Source organism: Nannobrachium achirus (assembly GCF_963921795.1).
Source record: "Nannobrachium achirus genome assembly, chromosome: 5".
Taxonomy (NCBI): Eukaryota; Metazoa; Chordata; class Actinopteri; order Myctophiformes; family Myctophidae; genus Nannobrachium; species Nannobrachium achirus.
The window spans coordinates 11,841,834-11,858,592 of NC_137814.1; the positions used below are offsets into that span (position 1 = coordinate 11,841,834).

General features: G+C 44.0%; 1 protein-coding gene across 1 annotated transcript in view; it reads left to right on the plus strand.

Moving 5' to 3' along the window:
- Positions 1 to 9,865, plus strand: part of LOC308284806 (netrin-G1-like) — a gene marked incomplete at both ends in the record, with an annotated part of 134,226 nt that extends 124,361 nt beyond the window's left edge. The window contains one exon of the mRNA XM_080725533.1: positions 9,582 to 9,865. Within this exon, the coding sequence (XP_080581659.1) occupies positions 9,582 to 9,865 (284 nt within the window). The remainder of the gene's footprint in view (positions 1 to 9,581) is intronic.
- Between the last annotated feature and the right edge of the window lie 6,894 nt (positions 9,866 to 16,759).

Here is a 16,759-nt window from a genome sequence, read left to right on the forward strand (position 1 = left end):
TGCTCCCTTTGAACTTCAAAAGGGCAGTCATTGATTGAGCCATACAAGTGTCGAATAGCTCGTTAGTGATTCTCTCTAATCAGTGAAACATCAAAGACAGTGACCTGTTGGGTGCATGTCATTGAGGGGAGGGGGAGGAGGGATTGTTTTGTGTGCAAAAGTCAAACACAACCCCTCCCACCAGATCGCTTGTGATTGGGAATTTCAAATTTGAAATCCCCTCCCCTTTTCAATCAAATAGTATGCAGACAGGCTCAGACTCTTAAGCTCCAGCGTAGAGTCTTGAAATCAGGCTACTCCTGGCCCCCAAGTTGTGGACTAAACTCCCTGTCGCACTTATACCAACGGACTCACTCGCTAGCTTTCGCAGAGGACTGAAGACTCACCTTTTCAGACTCCACCTAAACCCTTAGCACTACTGGAAAAATCAATGACCATTCATGAAGCTAGTTAGCATTTGTTTTTAGGTTTTTTAGAAACCTTTTTTTTACGGATTATATCGGTTTTTTTTCTAGATATATATTCATTCACATTTGTTATATTGCTGTTGATGTACTGACACTTAATCTTGTTTATTATTGTGATGTTTATTTGCTTATTGTAAGTCGCTTTGGATTGAAAGCGTCTGCTAAATGCCTAAACTGTAAACTGTAAACTGCTTCATCATACAAGGCCGTCGCACAAAGGTAGTGAAAACAGCCGATCTACAAGCACACAACGCCTCGTGGTGCGAGGCGTTGTGTGCTTGTAGATTGGCTGTTTTCACTAGTTCAAATCATTTTTAAAATGATAAATGCAAAACCAACGGTTCTGGACATACAAGGTTTCCACCCGACAACGATGCTATACTGGCTGATAACTGCTGGTATAGGAGAAATGATGGGTAAAAATGTTGTATTCATTGTGTCATTATGTAAACACAAGGACAAAGTTACATACTATGCCCTTAAAGCGGCAATCCTTGTTTTAGTGAGTCAAATCTTTACCAATCTTAAAGGACGACTTCACCTCTTTTCAACCTATCTTCATATAATTGGTCCTCACTAATGTTCATGATAAAATAGCAACCAAAAAATCTACTTGTTTGTGTCTCATAGGAGGGCTGTGGGCAGTTCAGAAACCTGTCTGCCAGTGACATCACCGATGGGGAATCCAAGCTAATGGAAACTGCAGGCTTTCTATTATTTAAAAGTTGCATTGTTGTAATGGAAGCCATTGTTTTGGAACTGCCCACAGCTCTCCTAAGAGACACAGACCGAGTAGAAAAAAATATGTGCTATTTTATCTTGAACATTAGTGAGGACCAATTATATGAACATATAGGTTGAAAAGTGGTGAAGTTGTCCTTTAAATACGATATACAGTAAAGACATCTGTGGTGGTTGTAGTTGGTCTACTTGCTGTTCCATTGAGGAATGTATTATACAGTACGTCATGTGGTCAGGTAGGACCAATATTGGATGACAAAATTGTATTGCATGATGCTCAAAATGCAATATAGCCTTCACCCAAGCAGGCTTTCTGTCTTAGTTCATCATTAGAAATGAAAGGCACTATTTGATCCCGGATTCCCTCACGCGCGTGTGTGTGTGTGTGTGTGTGTGTGTGTGTGTGTGTGTGTGTGTGTGTGTGTGTGTGTGTGTGTGTGTGTGTGTGTGTGTGTGTGTGTGTGTGTGAGTGAGTATTTGTGTAAAGTTACAGACAGTATAAACAGTTTGTACATGAACCTGTGCTTGAGTAACATTAATTGATTAGACAACAGGCAGTTCCGAGTCCGACCAAACAATATGATTGCTTGAAATAGGCTCTCTACCCATGCATGTTCAAACGAGCATGACAGGACACCTAAACAAAATAGAAAAATCAGACGGAGTCCCTGCAGAGCAGAGCCTGCTAAGTGGCTTGACTAGCAGCTTGCATGGGAAGTTTCCAGACACAGTAGCAAAATCTGGCATACAAAAAATGCATTTATACCAAATACCAATGAGACTGAGCTAACAGACTGAGAAAAGTTGTCTAACGTGGCTGAGTAAACAGCTAGAGAATCTGTCTCTGTCCGATGGACCCCCATGTATTTCCAGGATAACACAGATAACATAACTTGGGTATGTTTGTTGCAAGAAGCGCATTTGTGTCTGGGAAGATTTTGAGCCAACGGAAAACCCATTTTTTTGTGATCTACTCTTTTCCTCTTTGTACTGAAGTTGAGGTGGTTCTACAGTTTACAGTTTAGGCATTTAGCAGATAACATGTCAGAACATCATCAACAATATAGCAATTGCATATGAATATCAAAAAACAATATAACCAGTAAAGAAAAGGATTCTAAAAAACCTCAAAACAAATGCTAACTAGCTTCATGTATGGTCATTGAGTGTTTCAGTAGTGCTATGGGTTTAGGTGGAGTCTGAAAAGGTGAGTCTTCAGTCCACGGCGAAAGCTAGCGAGTGAGTCCGTTGTTCTAAGTGCGACAGGGAGTTTATTCCACAGCTTGGGGGCCAGGAGGGCAAACTGTCTCGGACAAGTGGAATTTTGTCCTGGAGTTTTTAGCGAAGGTTCTGTCAGCATCCCTGTGTTGGCTGATCTAAGTGAACGGGTGGGGGTGTAGGGGTTGATCAGGTTTTGGAGGTATGGAGGAGCCATACCTTTGGCTGCTTTGAAGGTCAGCATTCTACTGCTTTAACACAGCAATGCTATATTACCACCCATATTGTGTCAAGTTGGCTCCATGCCGCTGACAGGATGCAGTGAACTTGTTAAACCTCCAGTTTGAGTAATGGGGGCAGCCGTCATGCTAATATGATAACGGGAGGAATGGGTGAACTTGGGTTTCAGCTGACCCTGACATCACGGCACGAGATATCGATCAGATGTAATTGAAGTAACACTATTCTGTTTCACTGCATATAATTAGCAAATCCTGTATCTGAAAACTGTCTTGTGCTGATGCACAGTTAGTTAATTGCAGTTGTGAATCTATATGCCTGTAAGGCATTTATTTTTTAATTCTTTTATCATTTAATTAATATCCATTCATCTTTGCTTGTTATTAAATCTTTTTCCAATTGTTTTTTTTTCTTCTTCTTTTGTTTATTTTCTTGTTAGCGATAGAGAACGTGCCACTTCTATCTTTGCTGGCCAGGTCTCTCTCCTCTTGTAGGATGGCCTATTGGCCTTTATCCAGTCGCAACAATAATGTATTTTATTTTATGAAACAGTGTCACATTTTTCTAATTTACTCTTTCCCCCCGGTGACTCTCACGAATGATACCTGATTGTCGTGACATCAGATAAATACGAATTGCGAGCTTTGATCTCGTTATTTCGTTCCAGCAGCGCGAGACGGAGCTCCCGCCCGACATGGAGTCATTGGAGTGACAGCAGCGCTGTGGTCCAGAATATTGATTTGCACCTTCTTAAACTGGTATCAAGCTGTGAGACGCCCATACTGTATCTGGCAGGAATCACAGCCGTCTGAGAACATATTGGGACGGCATGTGGATTAGAGAGCAGCTGTCTGGACAGGTTCAGCAGAACGCCAGCTGACTACCCGTCAAAAAACCACAACAAAATAATTGCGACCGAAGGTCGCAGTTTAGCATAAATGTCACAGCTTGTCCGTGTCCGTGTCAGTAGACGTGTACACGTGTCTATGGGTTTACCGCTCTGACATCAAAGTTCTGATGTCACTGTGATGTCAGGGGGAACCACTCTACCAGAATGGGTTTGCCGCTCTGATATCACGCCCTGGCTTCACTGTGATGTCACACTAACAGAATCCCTTGTATGCCCATATATGGAGTTCCCTGATGTCATCGATATTAATGATGCCCTTTTAGAGAGGAGGGGGTACAAATCCCTTTTATGCCCATATATGGAGATATGGAGATCCTGGTGATGCCAGGGGAACAAATCCCTTGTATGCCCATATATGGAGATCCCTGATGTCCACAGCCCTGATGTCCACATCCCTACATCTGTGATGCCAATGGAACAAATCCCTTTATGCCCATATATGGAGATCCCTGATGTCCACATCCCTGATGTCCACATCACTGTGGCGCGACCTCTCCCTTTAGGGCAAGGTCGCTTGTTGCCCTGAGGCGTCTTACTAGTACATAAAACAATGCATTTATGGTACAGAAGAAGTTTAACCCTGCATGGTGCCCCGATTTTGGGCATGACATTATATGCAAACTTTTCAAAAAACATTTAAAAAAAATGTAATACTTTTTACATACCGGTACTTGTTTTAACTCTTACTGTGCCTATCCCGAACTAGTTCGGCTTTATTTCGGCCTTTTTATCGTCCGGGGTGCCTATCCCGAACTAGTTCGTTTTTTTATTAAAAAACATCCAGAGGCCTTACCGAAGCACCGGGCTAAATCTTCGAGCCGGCCACCGGCCGCGATCTGTTTACATCGGCCGCCGATATTTGCCGTCCACTCCAATGCAATCCAGGATCTTTAGAGCTCATTTTCTCTGTTCCATGCATATCCATGAGGTGCGCAAGGTTTAATCACGGCTAAATCGCCGAAAATAGGGCTTCTAAAATGCTTGGTAGCCAATAGCTAACTTCAAGCTAACTTCATCCTGTTCCTGTTCATGACACAAAGGAAAGTGTTCAGGCGCGTCATGGCTGCGCACGGCTTGTGCATATACAGCGTATGTCTATGGTGGATTCTCTGGCCATTGGGCGCCGTCTAGTGGAGATTCCTGGCACTGGATGAGTTAATACGTTGCGACCCGTTGTGAGCGTGTAGATCTGCTATTCTAGCCTAACAATTTCTGCCAATGCTTTTTGGGAATGGGAATGGTTTCTTGCAGAAACCCGCGTATGGCAACAAACCACTCCATTCCTATTGAAAAGCATTGGCAGAATCCACCCTAACTGTAGAATTTAACTTCAGTGTGACCGTTCTTAAGTAGTTAGTCGGTTTAGAAATAAACGTGGTCGTCCATTATTATATGATGGATGGCGTGAGAGGAGATGAAATGACATCGACACGACTAGAGGAAAGTTGAGGTGAGGTTATAGATGATGTTATTCTTTTGTAGATTGTTGTGACCAAAACGTCACTCAGTCTCGTTAATTCTGCTCATCTCCGAGCAGAACATTGTGGCACAAAGTCTTTTGTTTTTGAAGATGAAGTCCGACAAAAAAGGAAAGATGAGACAAGCCGGTGTTAACAAGACAAAACAAGACGAGACAAAACCCGACAGATTGATCTGCATTCGAGACATACAAATGACACCTACTGTAGCAATTAAAACGGAATCAGCACCGTGTCGGCGCGCATTGCACGACGGCGGTGCCATTTGGGACATCTCCGCAAGTGTTGCCTTAGTGCGACACTCCTCAGCCATAAGAGGACATGTCACAACAGCTGTCCTGCTAAAATGTCACACGTCTTCCAGAGGTGTGATGGTACACATATGTCACTGACAGAGTGAGTGCCGTGGTGTGGGTCTCTGGCCCCGACTTGAACTTTGGTTCTCCTGTCTAACGCCAGCAGCGCATGTCCAAAAACACCAGTGATGTCATCTACTGTGACCACTTGAACCCAGGCATCCAAATGGGGAACATTAGCCAAAGACGGCTCTATCTACAAGCTCACGCCGTGTTACGAGGCAGCGGCTGATTATAGAGACCAGGATTACTGCATGTTTTTGTGAGGGTATCTACCCTATAGACACAGGGGAGAACATGCAAACTCCACACAGAAAGGCCCTTTTGCCAACCCCACCGAGGGTGTGGGTGCTGATGGCGTGGAGGAGAGAACACGCCCCCAGCGCCCACAGTGTCCCCCTGACGGGGATTGGACCCAGGACATTCTAACTGTGAGGCGACAGCGCTACCGACTGCGCCACCGTTCCCCGGTTTTCCCCCTTTGCAAGTCTGTCTGTCTGCCTGTCTGATCCTATCAGTCTGTCTAGTTAATTATGTAGCTGTCTGTTTGTCTGGCTATCTGTCTATAGATAGATGCACATAAATATGTATGAGTGAAAGAGAGGCTTACAGTATGTAAATGCTCAATACTATAAACTCAAAGACAATGTATTTGCTATGCATACTGTACATCAGCTCTTCACAGTGCATAGGAAATGCTAAGATACTGTTCTAGAAAAAAACACACAAGTGCCATGACAAATAGGACTTTTTCTTTCTTACCGTTGCGTGCTGCTCGCCCCTGGTCATTAACGTATTATCCCAGAGTAGACCAGTCAATACAAAAATAATAATAAATACACGTTTTCTTTAGATGTGTAATCTTTCTTCTTAGCCATTGTTAATGATAATCCACTGTTAATTTATGTCTCAGCAGAGCATATTGTTTTGTTTATCATTAAAAGTAGTGCCACTAGTTCCTGACAAGTCACGTGACGCAGCAAGGCAGCTCGCCTCTCACTGGCTGGAGGAGAAAAAAAAAGGGGGGGGGGGGGGGGGGGGTGCGGGGGTGATTGACAGCTGTAACAGCTAATCGCCGGGTCCATTCGGGTATCAGTGGAACCGCCGATCTCACTGTCAGAGACCCGGGACTGCATACGGTGGCGGCTCCGACCCGTTTGGGGGAGTGTTGCAGTGTGACACCAGTCCCACTCAGAAACAGTGACTTCACGGGACACGGGAATGCTTAAAAGGCTGAGACAGTCAGGGTCACGAGCGCTCCACTGACTCCCAGGGCCCGAGCCTCCATATTAAGCGATGTTTAATTGGGCTACAGATGTTTTGGGAAAGACAATGGCCCTGGAGGTCTTCTGGAGGACAATGACGCCCGTGGATAATCTCCTGGACACTGGCAACAAAGTTAACTTGCAGATTAGACGACAGAAAGGCTCAAAGCGCGGTCCACTGAGAAGTTCTTCTTTACAGCACAATGGGCCGTATTAAACCCATGCAAAATGTTTAATATCGTATGGTTTTCCCATACAATACTGAAGGGCGTTTTAGAGGGGATGTCACTTCCGTGTGCGTGCACGCTTGTGTGTGTGTGTGTGCATGCTTGTGTGTGTATTTTGTGCATGCTTATGCTGTGTGAATAATGAGATCCTCAAACATATTAATAAGGTGTACATACATACTGTAGACTCTATAGTGTGCATGTACTGTACAGTAGACTACACATCTATATTCTGTTGGACTACATGCATGTGTACAGTATGTGGTGCTAACCTGTTGGAGGTTTTGGTTTGGAGGCTGGAATTTTAACGGAAAACACAATGTCTTTTTAATCAGTCCGGGCATAAGCAATGATTATTTGTCGAGTATATTCTGATGCATGAGCCACATTACTGAAAACCCAAAAATGTGATTACTATTTATGCAGGAACGGATATCCAATTATACCGAAATCTCTTGGCAAATATTACCTCTTCCTGGATTTCACCTCCGCAAGCAGAGAGGCTTCCTAGAATAATTGAGTCACAAGCCTTTTGTCTGGAAATGTGAATATGAGCTTGCACGGTCTTAATAAGTCCATATCAAAACAAAGCAAGGAGCAGCAGCAGTTCAGTCTTTACTGGCTTGCGGCCAGTATATTAACCTATGGAGAAAGTACTGTCAATGCACAATAATTCTATCTTTGTCCTCAACAAACGTCTCTGTAATACATAATGTTCATATGTGTACAGTAAGAGAAGTACAGAGTAAGACCATGTACAAATATATCCTACAATATTTCCTACTATACATACCGGTACATTACAGGGCCTCTGCTTTTGATATCCTCCCTGTGGTTCATTCATTTTTATGACCGGTGGGCAGTGGTGTTCTATCCCTGCTTCTGGTCTATTTGGATTAACCCATTAAAGGGACTACACCATGAATTTCACATTTTTTTATTTTTTTATTTTTTTGGTCTTCCCTGTGTCTCTTCCAGCCCAAAAAACCCAATTCATTAACTCTAGCCTTGCCTTTCATTTCACTTTAATGGATTAAATACATGCATTTCCTTTTGGGAAATGTAGACTGAAAAGACATGATTCATACAGTATGTTCTGAACACTGCATGACACGTACATTTCTGCATTTTTTATTTTGTGTATTTATTAGGGAATCTCTGTGTGCTCTACAACAGCACTCTTCCACAATGACTATACGCACATGTGTGCCTTTCCTTCCGACTCTTACAGTATGTATCAGGGATGATGCAACTCATAGTGGCCTGAAGCAAAGCGTTTGTGGAAATAAAAGCATCGGTCAAAAGTCTCAAAACCCTCTCCACTCAAGCCATGCCTATTAGTTACCATTAGTAAGGTTAACGGCGGGGAAGTGCAATTACGGCAGTCGGCAGGTCGCCTACGCGTCGCTAGCTATATTGAATATCAAAGGCAGCCGCGGCGGAACGTGGCGGCAGGTATTATGGTGGGAGGTTAGCATACAACAGGATGCCTGTCCACACGCCACATTCTCTGTCTGAGCACCACTGTGCCACCGGGAGGTGAGAATCTATTCTGTTCTCCCACAGAGGGACGGCATCAATCAAACAGCAACGTGCAACACGTGCCCCTCCCGTTTTTGCTCATTACTGTTGTTATTATTTTTTTGTGTGCCTTTGTGCTTTGCCAGACTGTGTGTGCTGTATTTGTTCTTTTGTTTTCCCCGGGGGATTATCTTTTTTTTTTTCTCTTTTTTCGTTGAGGTCCCTGAAGCGGTCCTAAAAATACCCCTGCAAGGTCTTTCTGTGGTCACTGTCATAAACAATCACTCATGAAGCACTCCTTTCCCAGTACTCACACGGCGTGCCGCGCTTCTCGCCCCGCAAAAGTCGTCGGTCACACCCTTCCCAGGGTGTCTCCTGAAGTGTTTTCTTTTTTTCTTTGAGTGTGCAAATGCAGGAGTGAACAGGGACAAGCGAGAACAGGCGGCATGATGTACCCCCCCCCCCCCCCCCCCCCCCCCTGTCAGGGGTGTCGCACCAAATACTGGGCCCTGGGTACAAGGATTCACTCACATTCTGCGCTTTAACTATTGAAAAATAGCAGATATACAAGCTGACAGCGCGGCACTCGGCGCTGCGAGCTTGTAGATCTGCTATATTTGAAAAATCGTGAACATTTTCAAATTTTTAATTTTTTAATTTTTTAAAAACCTGTTTCTATGTCTGTGGTGCTCAAACCTTTTCATGTGAAAGACCCCCAAAATGATATGTATTTGGCCACGGACCTCCATCTCAAAATATTGAGTTCCAGGGACCCCCCCCCCCCCCCCCCCCCCCCCAGAAGCAAAATATGATCGCTTAAAAAATACATATATTCAATGATTTGCGCACATTTTCACGACTTTTCAAAAATAGCAGATCTACAAGCTCGCAGCTGTGGGCTTGTAGATGTGCTATTTTTCTATAACTAAAGTATAACATTATTTAGGCCCCTCCACCTTGGGCCCTAGTAACCCAGTCCCACTCCCCCCCCCCCCTTGTGACGCCCCTGCCCCCTGTGAAAGCGTGTGTGTGTGTGTGTGTGTGCTGGTTGATGTTCTCCTGTCTCCCTATCGTCGGAGTGATCTATTAATCCACCCTTCCTCTCCTCCACCCCCTCCCTCCTCCCGTCCCCCGCGTCCCCCCCTTTGCTCCTCGCAGCCCGCGTGTGTGACGACGCGCTCCTGCGCTGTCAGAACGGCGGCTCCTGCCACCACCATCAGCGGTGCCTCTGCTCCGCGGGCTTCACGGGGGTCCTGTGCGAGCGGGCGCGCTGCCAGGGCCCCGGCGGGGAGTGCGCCGACCAACCGTCCGGACAGGCCTCCCTCCATCACCCGCCGCCGCCTCCCGCGGGCCCCTGCTGCAGGCGCGCTCTCCTCCTCCTCCTCCTGCTCCTCGCTCTCCTTCCAGTGCTGCTCCCCCTGTCGGCCGCTTCCCTCTGGTGAGCCTGACGACGGGACCTTTAATAACGAGAAGAGAAAAGAGAAACACCTCCACACAGACAGGTCAACCAAAAAAGAAGAAGAAAACACACACACGCGCGCGCGCACACACACACACACACACACACACACACACACACACACACACACACACACACACACACACACACACACACACACACAAGGTACAACAAAAAAAAAGAACCTTGGGACTGCACAAGTTGAGACTGAGTTCTCAATCACGAGACACGAGGGACAAAGGGATATTATGAGACGACATTGTGTCGGGCAAACAGAAAGAAAGAGATTTTTTTTTCTTTTTTCTTTTCCATATACCCAAGGCCACAACTGTGGGGGATTGGAGTTTTAAGTGCAATATGTTGTGTACTGATGTGGTATGCGGCAGGGAGATGGATTTATGAGAGAGGCCCGAACGCAAACCCTTGTGAATTCACTGCTGGCTTAAAAATCTTAACACTGACAAAAATGGGCGCAGCCGTCGCCTTATATGACTGTGGCAAAGTGCTTGAATTAATGTTCATTTAAAGCGGGCGACTCGCGCCGAGTTAAGAGTTACCCCATATTCTTCTGAGTAGACACATTGAAATTGTACAAAACCTAAAATCACATGATTTCTAACATCTTCTGCCGTCGTTAAGAAGACAAAGAAGATGAAACAAAAAAGTGGGGCGAAGACATTTTAAAATGTCCTCCCTCAACGCCCCTTCCCTTACTCGTTACCTTGTTCTCTCTCTCTCTCTCTCTCTCTCTCTCTCTCTCTCTCTCTCTCTCTCTCTCTCTCTCTCTCTCTCTTTCCCTCCTTTCCTTCCCTCAGCCCGCCTCCTTTCCTCTCACACTCTTTTACCTGTGCGTCGGTGACTCTGGTGATTTTAAGTTCGCTAAAGAGTGTTTATTGTTTTGCCAAATGCTGCACACGTGTTCTTATTATCTAGGCACTTGAGTACCTAAAGTACCTTTCTAGTATGTTTCCTTTATTTTGTTCAGTTGGACGCTTCTGTAGTCATGCTTGACATGCTCACCTGTACGGATCAAGAAAAGAAAAGAAAAAAAGATGTAACATACTGTAACTGTATTTAATTTTTGTACAAAACAGATATTTTCATGACTACACGAGAACAACAACAATCTAAAAAAAAAAAAAAAGAAAGAAAGAAAATATGTATTACTTGTTTTCTATTTCCGCCAAACCTGGGCTATAGATGTGGACTATACTATGCTTATGAGTTGAGGACTTTTGGTTTGATTTGACATTTTTTTTCTGCTTTTGTGACACTTGGTTCTCTTCCGTTGAGAGCCGCTGTCAAAGGATATGTTTACATACACACTTAAAAACAATACAGTTCCACCAAAGGGGAAAAAAACTAACCAACATGTCTTTGTCTTGTTGTTGAACAGCTTTCATCCAACTAAACTGTGGCACTTTAGACAAAACACTACATGTATGTATTGAGTTTGTACAACGGACCAGGATACCGGTAATAACATTTGATGGAGGCTAGTATTATGATGTTTGCATTTCTACTGAAATATAAGTTGCTTGGCTGGTAACAAATCATTATGTTTGGAGGTTTTAATCGTGTTTTTAAAAAAAAAAGAGTAATTTGCCTCGCAAAATGTGACAAACATCACAAATGGGAATATCAAAATCTTTCATTTTTATTTATTAATTTCATATGAAATTTGAAAATCAGAGCTATATTTCAGAGCTATATTTATGTTTAAATAGATTTTTTTTTTTTTTTTTTACTACACCTTATGGAACTAATCTCACTATAAAACCTGCAAACAGAGTATTTCACATTGAACACAGTCATTCTCTCTCTTCCTTTTCATTCACTAATCTCTGCTCTCCCAGAGGACATAAGGCAGAAGGTGAGAGATATTTCCTCCATTGTTTCTCTGCTGTGTCTCAGTCAGCTGCCAGCAGGCTGCTCCACCACTCCCTGGATCTTCATTTCTGAGAGGAAGAAGAAAATGGAATATACTGTATTTCCTTCGTAAGCTCGCACATTTTAAGGTCACTGACAGACAAAGAAAGTGAATGACACTGTGATGCTGGCCAGCCAAGTATAAATCACTTATTTTACCGCGAGTAGCTTGAAAGAGGATTTGGAAGTCCAACATACATTGATATCAATGCATTATTTTCATACAGTATGTACATGACGATTTCAGTTATGTCATTGAGGTGAATGATAGACAATTATTTTACCGTACTTATTAACACAGAGTTTTACACTTATTTTCCTGAGTAATGCACACGTGTTGTAGTGTGTTGTAGTCTGGTCCTGTGCTGGCCCCGTTTGGAACCTCACCCTCCATGACAGCTCAGAGTTGAGGTCCCGCTTCGTAGGCAGAGTGTGACACTGGCAGTTCCATGGTGGCCAACTGTACCGATTTGTACCTTCTCACACACATCGTATCCAAAAGGTTTAAATGTAGTCCTCCCTAGAAATTGTAGGCGGTCAAGAAAATGTAAGCAAAGGGTTGAAACAAGCGTTCAGCCAGCCTGTGCCAAGGTTTTCCCTCTGCAGCCGAAATGGGAGAAGTACTGACACGATTTAAACACATGTTTCAACCCGTGATGTCTAACATTTGCTTGACCGTTAACATTTCAAACATCTGAGAGCTGGAAGGACTACCATTATCATCTCGGAGCTATATACGAATGGACAGGTTCCGATCGGAGCAAGTCTCGTGCACACTGGGTCAAATGCTGAAAGTATCCTTGGACTTTCAGAATTCCACCATGCAGGCACTGCAGGCCTGCGTACAGAAAAGGTAATTCAATGCCCTGAATAGTAGGTAGGCTTCAGCCCAATGACGAGTTGAAACTCTTCAATCCTTAAGCCTGTGTTATTCTCCGTTGTATACGACGGCCTCACGTACAGAAAATATCCGTCCTGCGCGCTCTCGCTGTGAGCCTGTAGACCGGATGTTGTGGACACCGCAGTACGACGGGAGCATAAATCTGGGCTTTGGCGTAGTACTCATAGCCGCAATTACAGTTAACGGCACAATGCTCAACAGACAATCACCCAGATAGATGACCCAGGATAATGTTCCGAATGTGGTGTAACCTTCCCCTCTGATCATTACACTCAGCCCTTCTGTACGGACTTCAAAATCCCATCAGCTTTATGTAAATTCACCAAGGAAAAGAGAAAGGGGGGAGATTGCACGGCTGTCACACAGGGCTAGCCCGGCTGAAAACCGTCATTAGCTCTAATCCTGGAATCAAACGGGGGGAGCGAGGGAGGTTTGCTGAGCTGGTACTGCCTATAAAAGCCCTGCGTCCCGCTGGGGGGAGTGTCTACGAGGCAGCGTGTTCAGGAAATGAGCTTTAATTCACAGAGGGTCACAGAATAGAAATGAAGTCCCCTCCGACTGGGTGACATATTGAGCGCTGAGACCAATTTCGTCGGGGAGATTAATTTTCCCCGGCGACGGTGGAGGGCGAAACACCTAATTGTGTTTGAGAGCCTCTACTGTAAGTGCCTCCCATTAAATGTCACTGTCAAAAAAAGAGGAAGGGGAAAAAAAAAACAGACGGAGCACTTTCTTTCTGACAGTCGTGAGTCGTGTCTTGGCTGGGTGGGTTCTTTGGATGATAACTTTTGGGGGGAGGGTCTAACTTTAAAAATGTGATACTAATGGTGGGAAGTAAACAGACCTTTAACCCATTAAGAGCTGCATGAGGTCTTCTAAATCCTGAAAATTTCTTGAAAAACGTGTTTGTTTTTTATGTCAAGGACCCCCGAATTGATTATGTATTTGGCTGCCGACCCCCCATCTCAAAATATATTGTTCCAGGGAGCAGCAGAAGCAAATGATTTAAACTAGTGAAAACAGCCGATCTACAAGCACACCACCACGAGGCGTTGTGTGCTTGTAGATCTGCTGTTTTCACTACTTTTGTGCAACGTACGATGAAGCAGGGCTTTACTTTGTGAAAGAACGCAAACATTTGAAACTTGGAGATATAGGCCTATATATATTATTTTCAAAAATGGCAGATCTGCAAGCTCATAGTGCGCTATGAGCTCTGCTATGTTTGAATTCGCTAAATGATGATGGTTAAAATAATTAATTTAAGCAGATGCCGTTTCCCAGGTTTTAAATGGCTGGAGTTGACCGGTTGCAGAGTGGCTGTTTGTTTATCCAGTATCATTAGGCAGGCATTTCCGCCTTGGCTTCAGACAGCAAAACAGTGAGCCAGATACAAGACGTCTCGCCTACTTGTCTTTAGACGGCATGACTGCATCATGATATGGTAACTATAACTACCTGAAAGAACCAAAGGTGCATGAGCCCTCAAGGATCTTTCAATGACACTGCCAAGTCTCCAGTCATAACAAGTCTGTGTTCTATCTATAGAGCACATCCTACCTGGGTTGCATTTCTTCCCCCCCACATTCTGAATTCCAATAGATTTTTCTTATATTGCGTCAAATAAGATAACTGTGTTCCAAAAATAACAAATGATCCAGGCGGTTTGACTCATTATGGATAAGAAGCATCAAGCGGCCCAGGAGATGAACGAGAGACGTCAGGACTTCAGAGCTCTTGTGCAGTGGTTCTCAACCTTTTCAGGCCACGAACCCCAAAATAATCATATTTTAACTGGGGACCCCCCCCCCACCCTACGAGCAAGAGTTGAGGCATTACATTTTGTATAACACGGTTCTATTGTGAAAATAGCAGACCTAATATTTGACATTTTGGCCAATGTTTAATTTGTCATTTCAGAGGTATTAAAAAATCCTTATATTGTCACTTTAGAAATGTGTAGATAGCCTCTCTACACTTAAACTTTATGTTGGTTTGTTTACTGTTGAGTGAGAAAACAATGTTGCACCTGGGGACCCCCCAACATAATTTGGGGACCCCCACCTGGGGGTCCAGGCCCACAGGTTGAGAACCACTACAGGAGGTGCCAAGTGGGCCAATAATTCCAAACAATTTTGGTTAATTTCAATTCAATTCAAAAGATTATTGTGCCAGTTTTTAACCACTCTCAAAATGTTGTCCTTGTTTCGGGCATACTGTATATCAGCGTGAGAGGAGTGAGTCGTTATTGTCTTAGTTACTACTTAGCTCACTAAGCATTGTGAGCTTGTGGATCAGCTATTTTCACTATTTACTTCTTTCTTCAGTCATTTCCATGGCTATTTGTGGGCCATTGGCATGGAGAACCCCGGGAACCCTTGCTGTCAAACACAGCTATGATAAAAGATTCAATTGATAGTTAGACGTACAAAGCAATGCCACTGAAACCTTGGGGAGTTGTTGCTAAATATGCAGCATACATATTTATAGAATGTGAGTTATGATGATGAGCCATAACCATGCTCTAATAATCCATAAGCAATGTTAGGGCCACTCTGCAAGTTACATCATCATTAGTAATGAAATGGACTTTGTTTAATTTTCCGTTTGCGGCGAGTGCCTCAATTGTAGACTGTGATGACAGGCCGGAATAAGAGGTGTGTGTGTGTGTGTGTGTGTGTGTGTGTGTGTGTGTGTGTGTGTGTGTGTGTGTGTGTGTGTGTGTGTGTGTGTGTGTGTGTGTGTGTGTGTGTGTGTGTGTGTGTGCACTCATCTGCCATAACTCATGGGTTCCGAAATGAGTTGTGGTGGTGACTGTGGGGTCCACAGCCCGGACCCCACAACTTTTGGGGTTAGTTTACGTTTACGGGTTAGGGTTAGGTTTAGGGTTAGGGTTAGGGTTAGGGGTTAGGTTTAGGGATAGAGGTTAGGGTAAGGCCACAGGACTTGCATAAAAATGAATGGAAGTCTATGTAATGTCCCCACAAGTGATAGTGATAGTGTGTGTGTGTGTGTGTGTGTGTGTGCGTGCGTGCGTGCGTGCGTGCGTGCGTGCGTGCGTGCGTGCGTGCGTGCGTGCGTGCGTGCGTGCGATGGTTGAGTGTGCATGTGTGTGTGTGTGTGAGAGAGAGAAACGACGACGGTGATAGACCAATAAGATCTGTATTCCCCAACACGTCACATACAGTAAATCTCGTACCCCTGGATACAGATTATGCCCTACAGGTTGACATACAACTGCATGGGGCAGTACGTCTTCACCTTAAGTGCAGGTACAAGACAGCGGTCGACATCAACATGCTCAGCCGCGGTGGTAAAATGGGCATCATAATTCCTCTACCCGGCCTACTTACTGAATGAGTGTAGGTGTGGGAATATGAAATATCTCCCGTCCTTATGCACAGCAGATTCTGAGGGAATATGAAATGTCTCCCGTCCTTATGCACAGCAGATTCTGTGTAGGTGTGGGAATATGAAATGTCTCCCGTCCTTATGCACAGCAGATTCTGGTGGAGCGACCTGAATGTACAAGTGGTGACCTCAGTGTGCACCTTTTATTTTTAACTGTGCATATTATAATCTTTTATACCAGTGGTATATCAACCTTTCCTGGATCAGGGCCCACACTTGGAAATCTCCAAAGAGTTCGCACAGTTCTCGAAAGAGTTCCTTTTAACGTAATGATCGCTTGTGTTATGGCTTGGATCAACAGAACTAACATACTATTAGTAAACTTTCCAGGTACACAAGGTAACTTTAAGACTTTTTTTTTTCCACAATAATTTATTTTAAACATCAACACATCATTTTTTATGCGTATGGGTCAATACAGTACATCGGTCCTTACAATCACAAAACTAATTTACTTGCAGTGATATTACACTGAGATAACATGAAATGGATGTATGGGAATTTAATTTCTTTGATAAGATCAGCCATTCCCTTAGATCATAAGGTGTATTTTGCCAACAGTAAATAAACGGCAGACAAGGCAGAAATGACAGTTTCCAAATGTGTGCATCTACCGGTATACCCATAAATGACAAG